Source organism: Suillus subaureus (genome assembly GCF_016647635.1).
Source record: "Suillus subaureus strain MN1 chromosome Unknown BJ212scaffold_13, whole genome shotgun sequence".
Taxonomy (NCBI): domain Eukaryota; kingdom Fungi; phylum Basidiomycota; class Agaricomycetes; order Boletales; family Suillaceae; genus Suillus; species Suillus subaureus.
This window is the reverse complement of record NW_024538569.1, coordinates 802,754-814,838: the sequence shown is the minus strand read 5'-3', so window position 1 is coordinate 814,838 and position 12,085 is coordinate 802,754. Positions and strand designations below refer to the sequence as shown.

General features: G+C 47.5%; 4 protein-coding genes across 4 annotated transcripts; 2 read left to right on the top strand and 2 right to left on the bottom strand.

The window, feature by feature from the left end:
• Positions 1-1,208: 1,208 nt before the first annotated feature.
• On the bottom strand, positions 1,209-3,345 carry BJ212DRAFT_1480253 (multidrug resistance protein 4; the record flags this gene model as incomplete). The annotated part of the gene is made up of 12 exons (XM_041340051.1): positions 1,209-1,391; positions 1,444-1,510; positions 1,560-1,649; positions 1,703-1,791; positions 1,856-1,980; positions 2,036-2,068; positions 2,124-2,131; positions 2,179-2,513; positions 2,575-2,660; positions 2,710-2,803; positions 2,859-3,047; positions 3,109-3,345. 12 exons carry the CDS (start codon positions 3,343-3,345, stop codon positions 1,209-1,211), a joined length of 1,536 nt encoding a protein of 511 aa, XP_041193953.1.
• Positions 3,346-5,768: 2,423 nt separating this feature from the next.
• On the top strand, positions 5,769-7,349 carry BJ212DRAFT_1270011 (uncharacterized protein; the record flags this gene model as incomplete). The annotated part of the gene is made up of 1 exon (XM_041330848.1): positions 5,769-7,349. One exon carries the CDS (start codon positions 5,769-5,771, stop codon positions 7,347-7,349), a length of 1,581 nt encoding a protein of 526 aa, XP_041193952.1.
• Positions 7,350-7,842: 493 nt separating this feature from the next.
• BJ212DRAFT_1270258 (uncharacterized protein) lies at positions 7,843-8,189 on the bottom strand (the record flags this gene model as incomplete). Its single annotated transcript, XM_041330871.1, has 3 exons — positions 7,843-7,874; positions 7,935-8,048; positions 8,108-8,189. Coding segments are annotated over 3 exons (228 nt in total), but the record flags the coding sequence as incomplete, so codon positions are not given.
• A 2,232-nt stretch (positions 8,190-10,421) lies between these two features.
• Positions 10,422-11,873, top strand: BJ212DRAFT_141140 (uncharacterized protein). Its single transcript, XM_041337487.1, has 3 exons — positions 10,422-10,518; positions 10,577-10,737; positions 10,786-11,873. Exon 3 carries the CDS (start codon positions 10,809-10,811, stop codon positions 11,748-11,750), a length of 942 nt encoding a protein of 313 aa, XP_041193950.1. The 5' UTR covers positions 10,422-10,518; positions 10,577-10,737; positions 10,786-10,808; the 3' UTR covers positions 11,751-11,873.
• The last annotated feature ends 212 nt before the right edge of the window (positions 11,874-12,085 follow it).

The window sequence follows — 12,085 nt, the reverse complement described above, 5'->3', positions numbered from 1 at the left end:
ATAATATCATACTTTGTCCTGCAGATCATTGGGGCATGTGCCTGATTGATTTTGGGCCAGTATCTTCGTACCATGGAGAGTCTGTACTTCTGGTCAGCGTGGGGACTGCAAGCCTGACTACGTCCTGGGAAGTGACTTGATCTTATGCCAGTTGACATGCGTATCGAGGCTTGAGTGAGTCATTTCATTCTTGCAATTGGGACATTAAAAAAAGAGTTGTGAAAGGGCAGTTTTGACCCGACGAGACGACCATTGAACCTTTGGCTAACTGTTTTCGGGATTCCTCGAGGCCACCTGCTCTCGGATAAACCACACGACTGGTAATTCGTCGCAAAGAAGCAAGCTTGGTCAGATGTGAGCTTTGTAAAAGGCCATGACGGTGCATTCTGGCAGTTTTTCGATGAAATATACAGTCTTGGATTTAACGAAGCACCGTGTTCGAATGGGTGAGAACCTGTGCTTGCCGGTATCTCAGAGCGATATGGAGTGTCTTTCCCATTCGACTTCGGCGCCAGCGATGTTTTAGGCAAGCTGTTGTTTTTGGTCATGCTCTTGAAAGTCCAGTGTCAACGATAGCCTCCCACGGCTCGCACGAGCCCCGATCTTCCATCTTATATCGTCCAGTCCGGTCAGCTTATCCGCACAGCTACTTCTAAGAATAATGATTGACGGTGTAACCGTCGATCAACGAGTTCCATCCTATTGGTTAGACCCTACGCCCCCTCACCGAGCACGCCTTACTATTCGTTAATCCGGATCTGGGGTGGCAAATCTATTGTGTTATGTAAGTTCAGGCTAGTAGCGTCATCCCAATTGGTGCTATTCCTTTATACACGAAATGTTTCTAGAATCCATCTGATCTTGTCCTTTTATAGTTCCGTCGCATTAAAATTTAGTTCTCAGTGCCGATCAATCTATTCCAAATACCACGAGATGTGCTGCTGATCCAGTGTACCGGTGTTGGCTGAGAATCGACAACCGCATGGGCATGTTCATCCAACAATTAAATTATCACGGAGCTGACTTGACTTAATGGTGGATCTTTCAACGTCTTATAGGCAAACTTTGACGCCCAACTACCTATATCAGCAACTCATACAATAAATTGTTTATTCCTACTTTATGTGCAGTACCTTTAAAATCGTTCGCGCTGAACGATCTACCATCTCATCATAATCATAACATTACACCAAAGGCAGAGAGAGAAATCAACGAGTTAGAGAGCTCTTTGCACGCATACGTTCGCCAGCGTAATATATCCAGATGGGAAATGGTATACCGATGACAATGGCAAGACCTGCAAGAAGGGAGTTGCCTCCCCCATAATCGAGTACGGCGAACATTTGTTGTCCAAAGAGAGGGAAAGCGAAGCCAAGCAGGGAACGGAGCGTCTAGTGATGTGCTCAGAGGGCGTCGACAAGATTTTGGGTGGGTGCAACTCACAGAAGCTGCTGCGGTTGCACTTGCAGCATAGGTAAATGTGTCTACGAGGTATAGTTGAATAGGGAGGCTTCAAAGAGGTTAGTCGCGGACAGTGGTCCGATACGGGGTACACCCACAATGTTGTCATCAATCCGAACGAAAAAATAGCAGTACCGATGATGGGCATAATGAAGTTAATCTTGGCTTGGGCAGACCAGCCATACCAACTAAACGTGGGTTAGCGTTGGAGCAACAAAAATAAAGTGTACGTATATCTCACAGTAGTCCCACAGGGGCGAACAACGAACCAAATATCAGAGCGGGCACTCGCATCTCTGGCTTACCAACTCCTCCATTTTTTGCAGCGAGCTACATCATGATAAGAGGTACACTTCAGCCAATGCGGCAGAAGTAGAGGGCAGTCTTGACGTACGTGTAGGTATATCTTGTTAGAAAGTTTGGCGCCAAAGATGGCGGCGGATATAAATCCAACACCAAGTCCAATATATGCCAGACCTCCGATTCCGATATCGAAATGGTATACTTCCGAAAAGAGAGCTGGACGCAAGTTTTTAATATTCGTTCCCGTGTTATCGGGTCAATATAATCTCACTTGGAAACGTGGCAAACATTAAGTAGTAGATACCTTAAAGGTGATTTCAGTCCATAGCATAACTCGATGTAGGGTGCAAAGTATTCACCATAAATCCTAAATAGATGATATCAGTTAGCTGCGTGATATTAAATAAAACTTACAGAGCCACGTATAAGCTGAGGATGAAGCATATAAAACTCCGGGTCAAAAGTATAACGGGTCGTTTGAGATTGATCCATAAGTAAAGCCATTTATTCATGTGGGGCGCGGTGAGGACAGGATATTTCTCGGTTGGCTTTTCGACATCTCTTGTCATTTTTTGACGACGAAGCCTGATTACTGGTGCATAGGATTCTCTTAAAAAAGGAATACCGATCACTGCTGCGACACCACACATCGCAACGACGACATAGAAATCATATTGTATACCGGCCAATTCTGCAATGAAGCCTCCTATGACGGGCCCAACAACAGGACCTGGCGAGACGAGTGTGAACTTGCATCAAGAGGGCAGACCGTGAAACGCACCTATCAAGGGTCCAACATAGTATAGTGACATAGCAGGAGGCACGGTCGCATTCGGAGAAGAGGTCGCTAACGACACCTCCGCCGATTGCTACCGGTGCACTCCCCACGAAACCAGCTTCACAGAGAGTAAGCGAACTTGTGATAGTAGTGGTTCCATAACGTACCAAGAAACCGAAATGCGAGGAAAGATGAAGTATTGGGTGCGAAAGCACAGCCAAGATTAAACACGAGGAAGAAGAGGTTCGATAAGTGGAGGACCTTGAACTGATTCAGGCAGGTGGTTCCACTGGTCTTAAAGAAGAGGACGACGCACCCACACACGACCATATACTTCGGACAAGGGTGCGGCAAATAAAGGGCCAATAGCGAATGACAGAAGGAAGATGCTGAGAGTCAACGCTGTGACCGTTGGATCGGTTATGCCATATTTTATGGCCAGGTCGGGCAAACTAGGTGCCATAATAGAACTTGCTAACGGAGTCACAAAAGTATAGAGCGCAAGCTGACAGGAAGCCAAAATTAGGCCTCATGATTAGATATCCAATTCTGATGGAAGAACTGACGATTGTAGTGGCTGTCCATTTTTTGACTGGAGTCCAATTCCTGGGGTTGACTGGGTCGTCTTGCCATTCATCTTCTAACTGTTGAAGGTGATCTGAAATTTTGTTCTCGAGGTTGTCGTCTATGACCGCGGAGACACTGTGGAGCTGGAAAAGACGAAGTTCGTCCACGTCATCTTCGTCTGGTACGCGAGTATTGGAGCTCTCAACACATACCGTTTCTGGGGGAGAGGCCGACATTAACCAGCACTGTAGACCTTGGACGAGGGGAAGACAAGACACGTCCCTGGTCAAACTGTTAGCAATTGAACAGATGGTAGAGGGTGGTGACTGAGCAGGTATTACTACAGTTCTGTATAATTATACTTTCAACATGACAGGCGCGGTGATCGGACCAGGACATCATGCTAATCCTCATTCCATTGGTTGCACGATTTGGTGATAACGCCGGCTGTCATCGTGAACGTGTCAGGTCTGACGCCACTGAGTTTTAGGAGTAAGCTATACGCAGTTAGCCGCTGCTGTTTGCGATGCTATTGTAAAGATGAGCTCACTATTGCGCTTTATCGACCTTTCTCTGTTGATACCAACAGGTGCGCAATACTGTTAGTATCCCCTGGGTAGACCTTTATGGATGAAGGAGGATGGCATAGTCGTTCCATACAGATATTAATAGTACTACTTACGGGTACCTCAGGCTGAGGCTCCACAGCCAAATAAGAGTCTGCTGGTCAAATTGGGGACACATTCAAAATCAAAGTCTCGGGATATGCATCGCACCTATCCATAGAACGGTGTCTCAGATCCGGCGGCCAGGTGTTACTACTAGTAGTACTAGATCACTAGCAGCTACGCTCCGGGGGTGCCGGTGCCGCGGTGGTTTCAAACTCCGCGAGGGCTAACCTATTACCATGTACAGACTTTGCCGTCTCACCTAATTATATAGGCAGACCTACATAGATAATCATTCCTTCTCTATTCAGAGACTTGGCAACACCCAAGCCAGCCTAAATTCCCAGAGACGTCCTCAACTGAGCGTGGTGAGATCAGTGCTCTGAGCTGCCAAGCCGGAGACGTTTTTATGTCGCATCGACGTTACTATACTTAGACTTTAGATAGTGTGAGATGATGTCTAGGTTTCTATTGTATAGTTGTTCTAGTACATAAATGCGCTCTCGCTGCGTGAAGCAGGAAGAACTGCGTGCACAACACCGCGATTCCTTCATCCTACTCTGATCCAGGCCAAAATCGTGCACTTCCACTACCTCTAACGCAAACCCAGAGCACTCGTTAGCGTCCCAGCATTGAACGGAGACGATGCTCTTCGTGGAGTGAAGGTGGCGCTCCCGTTAATTGTCCGCTACACACCAATCTCATGGTAGTGTGCCTGGGTACCTCCCCGGCCATCAGACCTGTACCTGTGAAGTACCAACTTTTCAACCTCCGAGCAGGGTTTAGTGAAAACGATGATCGACTGACAATAAGCGATAAAGATGCCCAATTGGGTGATCATACTGCGGCCTGTAGTTGCGGTAGTAGTTCCAGTCATCGTGTGAAAATCAGAGGAACAAACTGTCGCACGCCAGATCCAGCTCCATGCGATGACAGTGGATGACGAGGTCACCCATTGGCGTCTCGAGCTGATACTACATAACAGTCTCGAAGACAACCATGAACATGGGCGAACGGAGGTACTCACCTTTTCTCAGAACCTGGGTCACATTAATCTTTTATTCTCTTGTCCAGAATGCGTGATTCGTCGGCAGTGTTTTGGGTTTGTTATGTGAAATCAGGGTGTGCTTACTTGAGTCTCGTGCTAAGGACCTCGGCTGTTTGAGCTTCTTGGCGTTAAGGAAGCAGACTTATTGGTGACACCTGACCTGGACAACGGAGACTACCGATGCCCTGAAGATGGAAGTGGAACACACCCTCTCATCTCGCACCCGAACTTATAAGCCGCGAGAGTATCGAGTTCAAATGGGCCGGGGTACCTAAGCCATGGTGCGGGCCAGTACAACCGACCAAGGAGATGCTGAGGAGGAACAGGGCGGAGAGAAGTCAGGCGTTTGAGAGCCCCGGAGAATGTAACCAGCAGACGCGCGTGAAGAGGTTCAAGAGGACCCAGGTCCTGTCCCTGCGCCATCCACGCCGCGAACGATGTCAGCAGCTGAAATGTTTGCTGGTGTCCTTAAATCGTGGGCCTTGGTGCACGATGGACGTTTCCATCATAACCTGGGTATTGACGATGTCAGTTATAAGGCAAGTAAGAAAGCGGCAAGAGAAAGACCTACATGTGGCGAGTGAGAGCTACCTCTTGATGGACCTGGCGATCGAGACAAAGTTGGTCTCCTGAAAAACAGAGAGTACTAAGAACAAGAAATGCACCGTGTGGTGTTGTGTGGGCAAGATGAAAGCAATGCTAGTGGCGCAAACACGCGTCAGTAGGATGCCATGTAACTCCGAGTTTCTGAGACCAAAATCACATCCACCGCGGAAATCACACATCCAGAGCCGATTCTGATAACTGCATATGTTATACTACAACATGTACAATTATCAGTATCGACCGCCATGACGGCCGACGCGGATATGCAAACAGGTGAATTCGACGCATATGTGAATCAACAAGCACAAACAACATATCGTCTTCAACAACCATCATCATGGCATACACCTTCCAGTCTCCATCCGTAACACTCGAAAAAGGCGCGTATCGGATGCGTGCACCATATAGCACACGACCAGGTTCTTCCCTCAGCCAAAGTCAAATGAGCCCCAAACGAGCACCATCCCACTCCCAAAACAGAAAACTCGCGATTCTCATCGCCGTACTAGCTTTCGCATCAGCCACATGCTTCTTCTTCGCGTATCATTTATTCACCACCAGGTTCGCTCCCTACGCACAACCCCACCCGCACCCCGCTGACGCCCTCCCAAAAGCAATCCCACCCGTTTCTGACACCAAATACCTCTCCTACTACCCCCACAGCGGATTACACAACCAACGCATCGCACTCGAGAACGCAATCGTACTCGCTCAACAACTTAATCGCACTCTTCTTGTTCCTTTTCTCCGTCTTGGAAAACCAATTCGATACGTTTCATTTGAAAAACTTCAACGGTTCCTCGCGCTTGGGTCTAAAACAGGGCTTGAACACTGTCCGCTTGTCCCCGTCGGCATACCAGCACCTGATGAGTGTTCAGGGTATGAAGAATGGACTTCCATCCCATGGGATCACCTTGTCAATCTCTACGCATTAGGAGAGAAAATCGGAGTAAAGATGATCCAGTGGGACGGAAGCCCAGTTGCACAATACATGAAAAAATATCACATAAATATCTTTGAAGCAGACACATTGACCCTCCAAGACTCTGGACCTTACGATTTCCGCTTTTTGAACACGCTTGATGATGTATCGCCTACGCGGGACAAGTATCTCTATTCCATCTACATCCCAAAACTTGCCCAAGTACCCGAGAGATTACTGCAGATCGGGACGTTATTTGGGTCGTCGAGGCTTAGGCTTAAGCAGGGCGTGAGTAAGAACATGCGGAGAGATGTAAGGACCGGAATGACGTTTACGAATCCACACCTGTCTCGTGTGGCCGATACGATATATGAAACGTTAGGCGCTTTGTACATCGGTGCGCATCTTCGTGTCGGGGACGGTCAATTCGAACAACGAAGCATCGATAATGCAAGAACAATCTGGTGGAAACTCGTGCACCTTGTTTGTGGACTAGGTCTTGAAGAGACTCTGGCGCTTGAACAGCAGCTCAGTCCTTTCGACGAGGACCTCGATCCGCCGCTGATCCAACCCGATGTGCCGAGTCTCAGGGTACCTCATCCGCCTTTACCTCCTCTGCCACATACGTTCAAACCCAAGATCCGGTGTCGTGCACCTCTGCATACCTCGCCATCAATGCAAAAACTGAACGCTCCTCTTTACATCGCTACTGACTCCCCGAATCCTGTAGCAGACCCACTGTTTTCGATTTATCTTCAAACCTTTCCGTGTATATTCTTCCTTTCTGATTTTCCATCCCGCCTGACCCCCCTCGACGCATTGATTAATCCATATGACCAGGTCCCGTTGAAGGGGTTTTTGATACCGGTGCTGGACGCGATGGTACTGGCTAGAGCGAGAGAGGTCGTTGTCACAGATGGAAGCACTTTTGGAGCGTTTGTGAAGGATGTGCTGTGGAGGCGGCACCGGGGATTTGAGATCGTGCAGAGGGGGTGAGTGTACGTTGTACACAACTGATCGCTTTGTATGTAGCAGTTATCCAGTCATGTGCTCCCTGAGATGCACTCCTCTGATACTACCCTTACCCCAATGTACAAATCGTATCCCGCCCGAACCCAAAGTGACTGCGGATAACTCCATATTCCCTGTAGTCTCAGGGAAAAGAGATTCCGGGAGCATGGCGCTACTGTTCTGAGCAATGGATGTATTGTATGATGAGAAGGACAAGTCAATTTCTCTCAATTAGAAAGGGAGCTATAAATGTAGGATCTCGATACAAACCTTGGTCGGTCCACCTATCCACAACAACAACAACAACAACAACAACAACAAGACGTGCACCGCACAGATCCGCCGATAGATCCTTCATCGAATAATGTATAGAAATAAAAGCTCAGGAACACAAATCGAACAAAGTCACGTCCTCACATGAAAAAGTCGTATTACACTCGTAGATTCCGGCGATGCTCAAACAATACAACATTATCGATCATAGCGGTTCTGCAGCGGATATGTACAACACTTGCATAAAACGACACATCAGAACACATCCAGCCTTATATACATCCCTGAACGACTCACCATTATTCCCGCGAATAAACGCGTCCCCGTATCGATTTGTGACTACACCATTAACATGCTCCTCAGTCTGCTCTAAAGCGATGTTCATATATCCATCTAGACATGAAAGAACGCCTGTACATAATAAACGTACATAAGTAAGCTTGGCTCTAGCAAGGAAAGGGAAAGGATACCTCGATAATCGACGCCTGATGTAAGACGCACGATGACCTTTTTCCCGACTACGCCTTTTAAGAAATCAGTTGGTGTTCCTGTTGGTGCTGATGGAGGTGGGGGGGTGGGTATGCGTCGATATCTGGCGGTGGAGGCGTTGACTCGTCCATGATGAAAGTCGAGTCCAAGTCAAGTCAAGGATTTGGACTTGTTTGGTTTTCGTGAGTGTGGCAACCCTACACACTGGCGGTTTGGGAGTTTTTCAATATGCAAGACGGGATCGCGTTGCGAACTTCTGACCTTGTTCTGATATGCAGGCAGTAGGCCGGTGATTTGGATTTCTGTAATTGCTACAGTTATGAGTTTCTAGATTATAGATCTAGGTCACTTGTTTTCTACGAATGAAGCTTTTATCTCACGTGATTACACAGCATGATGTTCATATCAGGTGACTGACAGAATCTTTATATTATTGATTATCTTCCGTCCAACATTAACCTTGCTCGCGGCGCAAGGTGATTTGAGTAAAAATTGGGGTTGGTAAATAAACCGCTACAGACACGCTTTCGGAATACATGTAGAGCTGTAAGGTCCAACTCCTGCACTCAGACGGCGTTCAACACATCCACCCTTCAACAAGTCAATATCACTATGTGCGATTTACCTATCATTCGGAAATGATGGACTTACATGCAATGACAGGACCAGTCAATCGGGACCAGAGACGTATGAAGTGCAAGTTTTCGGCATGTTTTGATACCCTCATGTCATGACTACTCGGTTCTGATAAATCCCAGATATCGATCTTCATCGCCTACCCAAGATCGGGTTATTTAATACGGAATGTCAATTCTACGTCGAAATATCCATTCATGATGTCGGTGCGGGCACGACAAGTTGTACGAGTCCGGAGAAACCCAGCTCTATGCCATGGAGTAGTAAATATATCTTGTGCGTTGGAGACTACTGCCTGATTCAAAGGCTGATCAAAGAATAGCAATGTTCGCAACTCTACCACGCTCGCATTGAAAGTATTTGCTCATCGCCAATATCAATATGATCAGTACATTGGTATGGTCCAGGGCTGTGTCGAGGAATTTTTGAGGTACCCTGGCGGTGAGTAACTGCATCCTTGCGCAATGTATTTTCTGACAGTTCAATTCAGCCATTCTTGAACGACTGAAACGACATAAACCCCAAAGGCGAGGAAGAGCTGCTCAGAGCAAGCTTGGAGTTCAAGCTTACCCCCATTGTGGGCGCTGGGACACCTGCTGGTGGATCCCAGCGTACCGGAACTGGTCACAGAGAAGGTATCCTGGAGGGGCCCAAAACACCATTTCCCCTGGCAGTGAAGATCTTCGGTAAGTGATATCAATTCGAATGACGGTTACTCTTGATAATTTGCGACGTCAATTAGACATAGATCTGCACCGTCTGCCGCAAATCAGTGTGTTTCCGACTGACGACATCTTCTATGTCCGTGCTGATGCAGATGACCATGGCTTCACATCCACTACTGCTGAGAGCCCGCATTCCTTGCCATGGAGGACTGAGCTAATACTGTGAGATACATTGTACCCGTGAGTTCATGACATTGACTCCCAGCAAGAAATGTACAGGCGCTGTCCACAATTTCCCTCAAAGTCTTCGTAAAACGTTACTTTCGTGAAGATCAGTACATCGGTATGGTACAACAAGATGTCGAGACGCTTCTCGCTCATTCCAGAAGTGAGTTTCTGGTTACTATCTGATCGACTTGTTGGTCGTTGAATGCAACATTAGCTAAAATCTACCACCTCGTGTCTTATGACCCTCATGGCAAAAAACATCTCCTTCGTACTAGCGTGGAATTCAAAATCATGCCTCTTCCTAATGCAATCGAGCATGGCACCACTCAGCACGCTCGGACAACTGATGCCTTTGAAGATATATCATATAAACCAACCATGGGAGGTAATGGTCCAAGTGAACCACCAAAAGCACCTACTGAGCAGGCCCTTGATATCACTGTCTCAGAAGTCCTTACTCCACTCTTGGACAAGATCAACATTTTTGTTCAACTTGCCGGCAAGTTCACTGAGGTACGGTCCCCTGATTTTGCCGCTGAATATGTCTGATACCGCTCCCCTAGGCCCATCCTTACACCAAAATGGCATTCATGGTTCTCATTGCAGTATATCATGTAAGTGGGATGGTCGCATGTTTACACCTAAAGAGCTCATCTGTTTTGATTAGTTGGTGGATGCACAATTTGCCCGAGACCGAAGTATTAATCGTCTCATTACCGTTATGCACGAAACCTACAGCCTTGTCACTGGTGTAGAGGAACTGAAAAGGGTGGAATCGCAAGAAAACACCATCAACTCCCTCGCTCGCCAGACGATCGAGTGCTCGTACTTTATCCGTGACTACCTGCAGAACAGGAACGGATGTGAGCCTCGCAGCTTCTTACCAATGGTGAACCTCTTGAACGAAATTCTTGAATGTAGGGAAACAAAGTTTTTCGAACGCGTTGTTCACACTTGACGATAAAATACTAACGTACGAAGCAATATTTGGGGAAATTGGGAATGCTATACGACAGCAGGCCACGATTGACATTGGGTTCTGTGTCTCTCGTGTTCATGATTCATTGTATGACCATGATAGTGTGCCATCTTTCATCTCTCTTCCTCTCACATGTTCATATTACTACTAGCCGCGAAAACAAGCCTTGACGATATGCACTATGCTTTTGGCGCTTCGATTGAATCACAGAGGATCAGAGATGCGCCCCCACAAACCGACATCGTGGAGTCAATAACTTCATGGGTCAATCAAGACGACAAACAGCAGATTTACCTCTTGCTAGGTCCAAAGGGGTCCGGAAAATCCACTATCGCACATACCATTGCACGCCAATTCGACGCCATTGTGCGTCTTGGTTCGTCGTACTGTTTTTCGCGCACTGCCCGGGACAAGCGAAATGCTACGAATTTGTTCAGCACGATTGCACGGGACCTTGCTGATTACGACCCTCAATACATGAAGGCTCTCTGGGCCACCGTGCGAGGCAAGCGCGCATTACGTGAAACGATAAACCCACTTGTTCAATTCGATCGCTTTATTCTTATTCCTGCGAGTCAAATGACATGCATTGGCCCTGTACTGGTGATTATCGACGGGTTGGAACACAGCGGTAGCGAGTCAGCTCGTAAAGACCTCCTCACTACGCTCGCAGAGAAAGGAGCAGAGCTTCCCCGTAATTTCAGGTTACTAGTCACTTGCCGGCCAGAGGAGGACATTTGCGCTGCTTTCGCAGGAAAATCTCATGTTATACAGAGGCATTTGAAACATCACGCTGACTCACTCTTTGTTCCGCCACCAACATCAGGGCAAAACCAGCCAAGTAGACCTAGGTTTTACCCTCCTACCCCTCCTCTGTCTATCCCTGAATTTACACGATACGACTCTTCACTTGGGGCTGACTCGCCGACTAGTGACTCCACTCCGATATCGGATCTCTGGAGCAGGGACCAGCGGCCTGAGCCCAGAGCAAAGCTGACAAGCGGTGATGATCATGATCTACTCTACGGACAGGCCCAAACCTATGCTACTATCACGCCTAGTAGCTGGAAAGGCCAATCTATCAGACTTGAAGGTCAGTCACCCCATATCGCCTGAGTGTTTCTTGTGGTCATTTCGGTCTACTTACAGTGATCAGCGGGAAAAATCTCAAAGTCCCATCCGAGCGCATTCCCGCAGGCCTCTACATATCTCTCAATGTTGAACCGGGGAGACGCTGGCAATCAACTATCGGAGTCCCATCATCAGACGAATCCATAACGTGGGGCGAGACCGTGACCCTGTAAAGTCCACCGCCACTTTCAAATGTGGCTCAATGACTGATTTTCCGTTTGTAGATCATTACGCAAGTCACCGAAATTATCAGTGGAGATCAGGGCTTCCTTTGAGCTCTGTCGCATGCTGGGCAGTGGAGAAATTGTCGGAAAAATTGA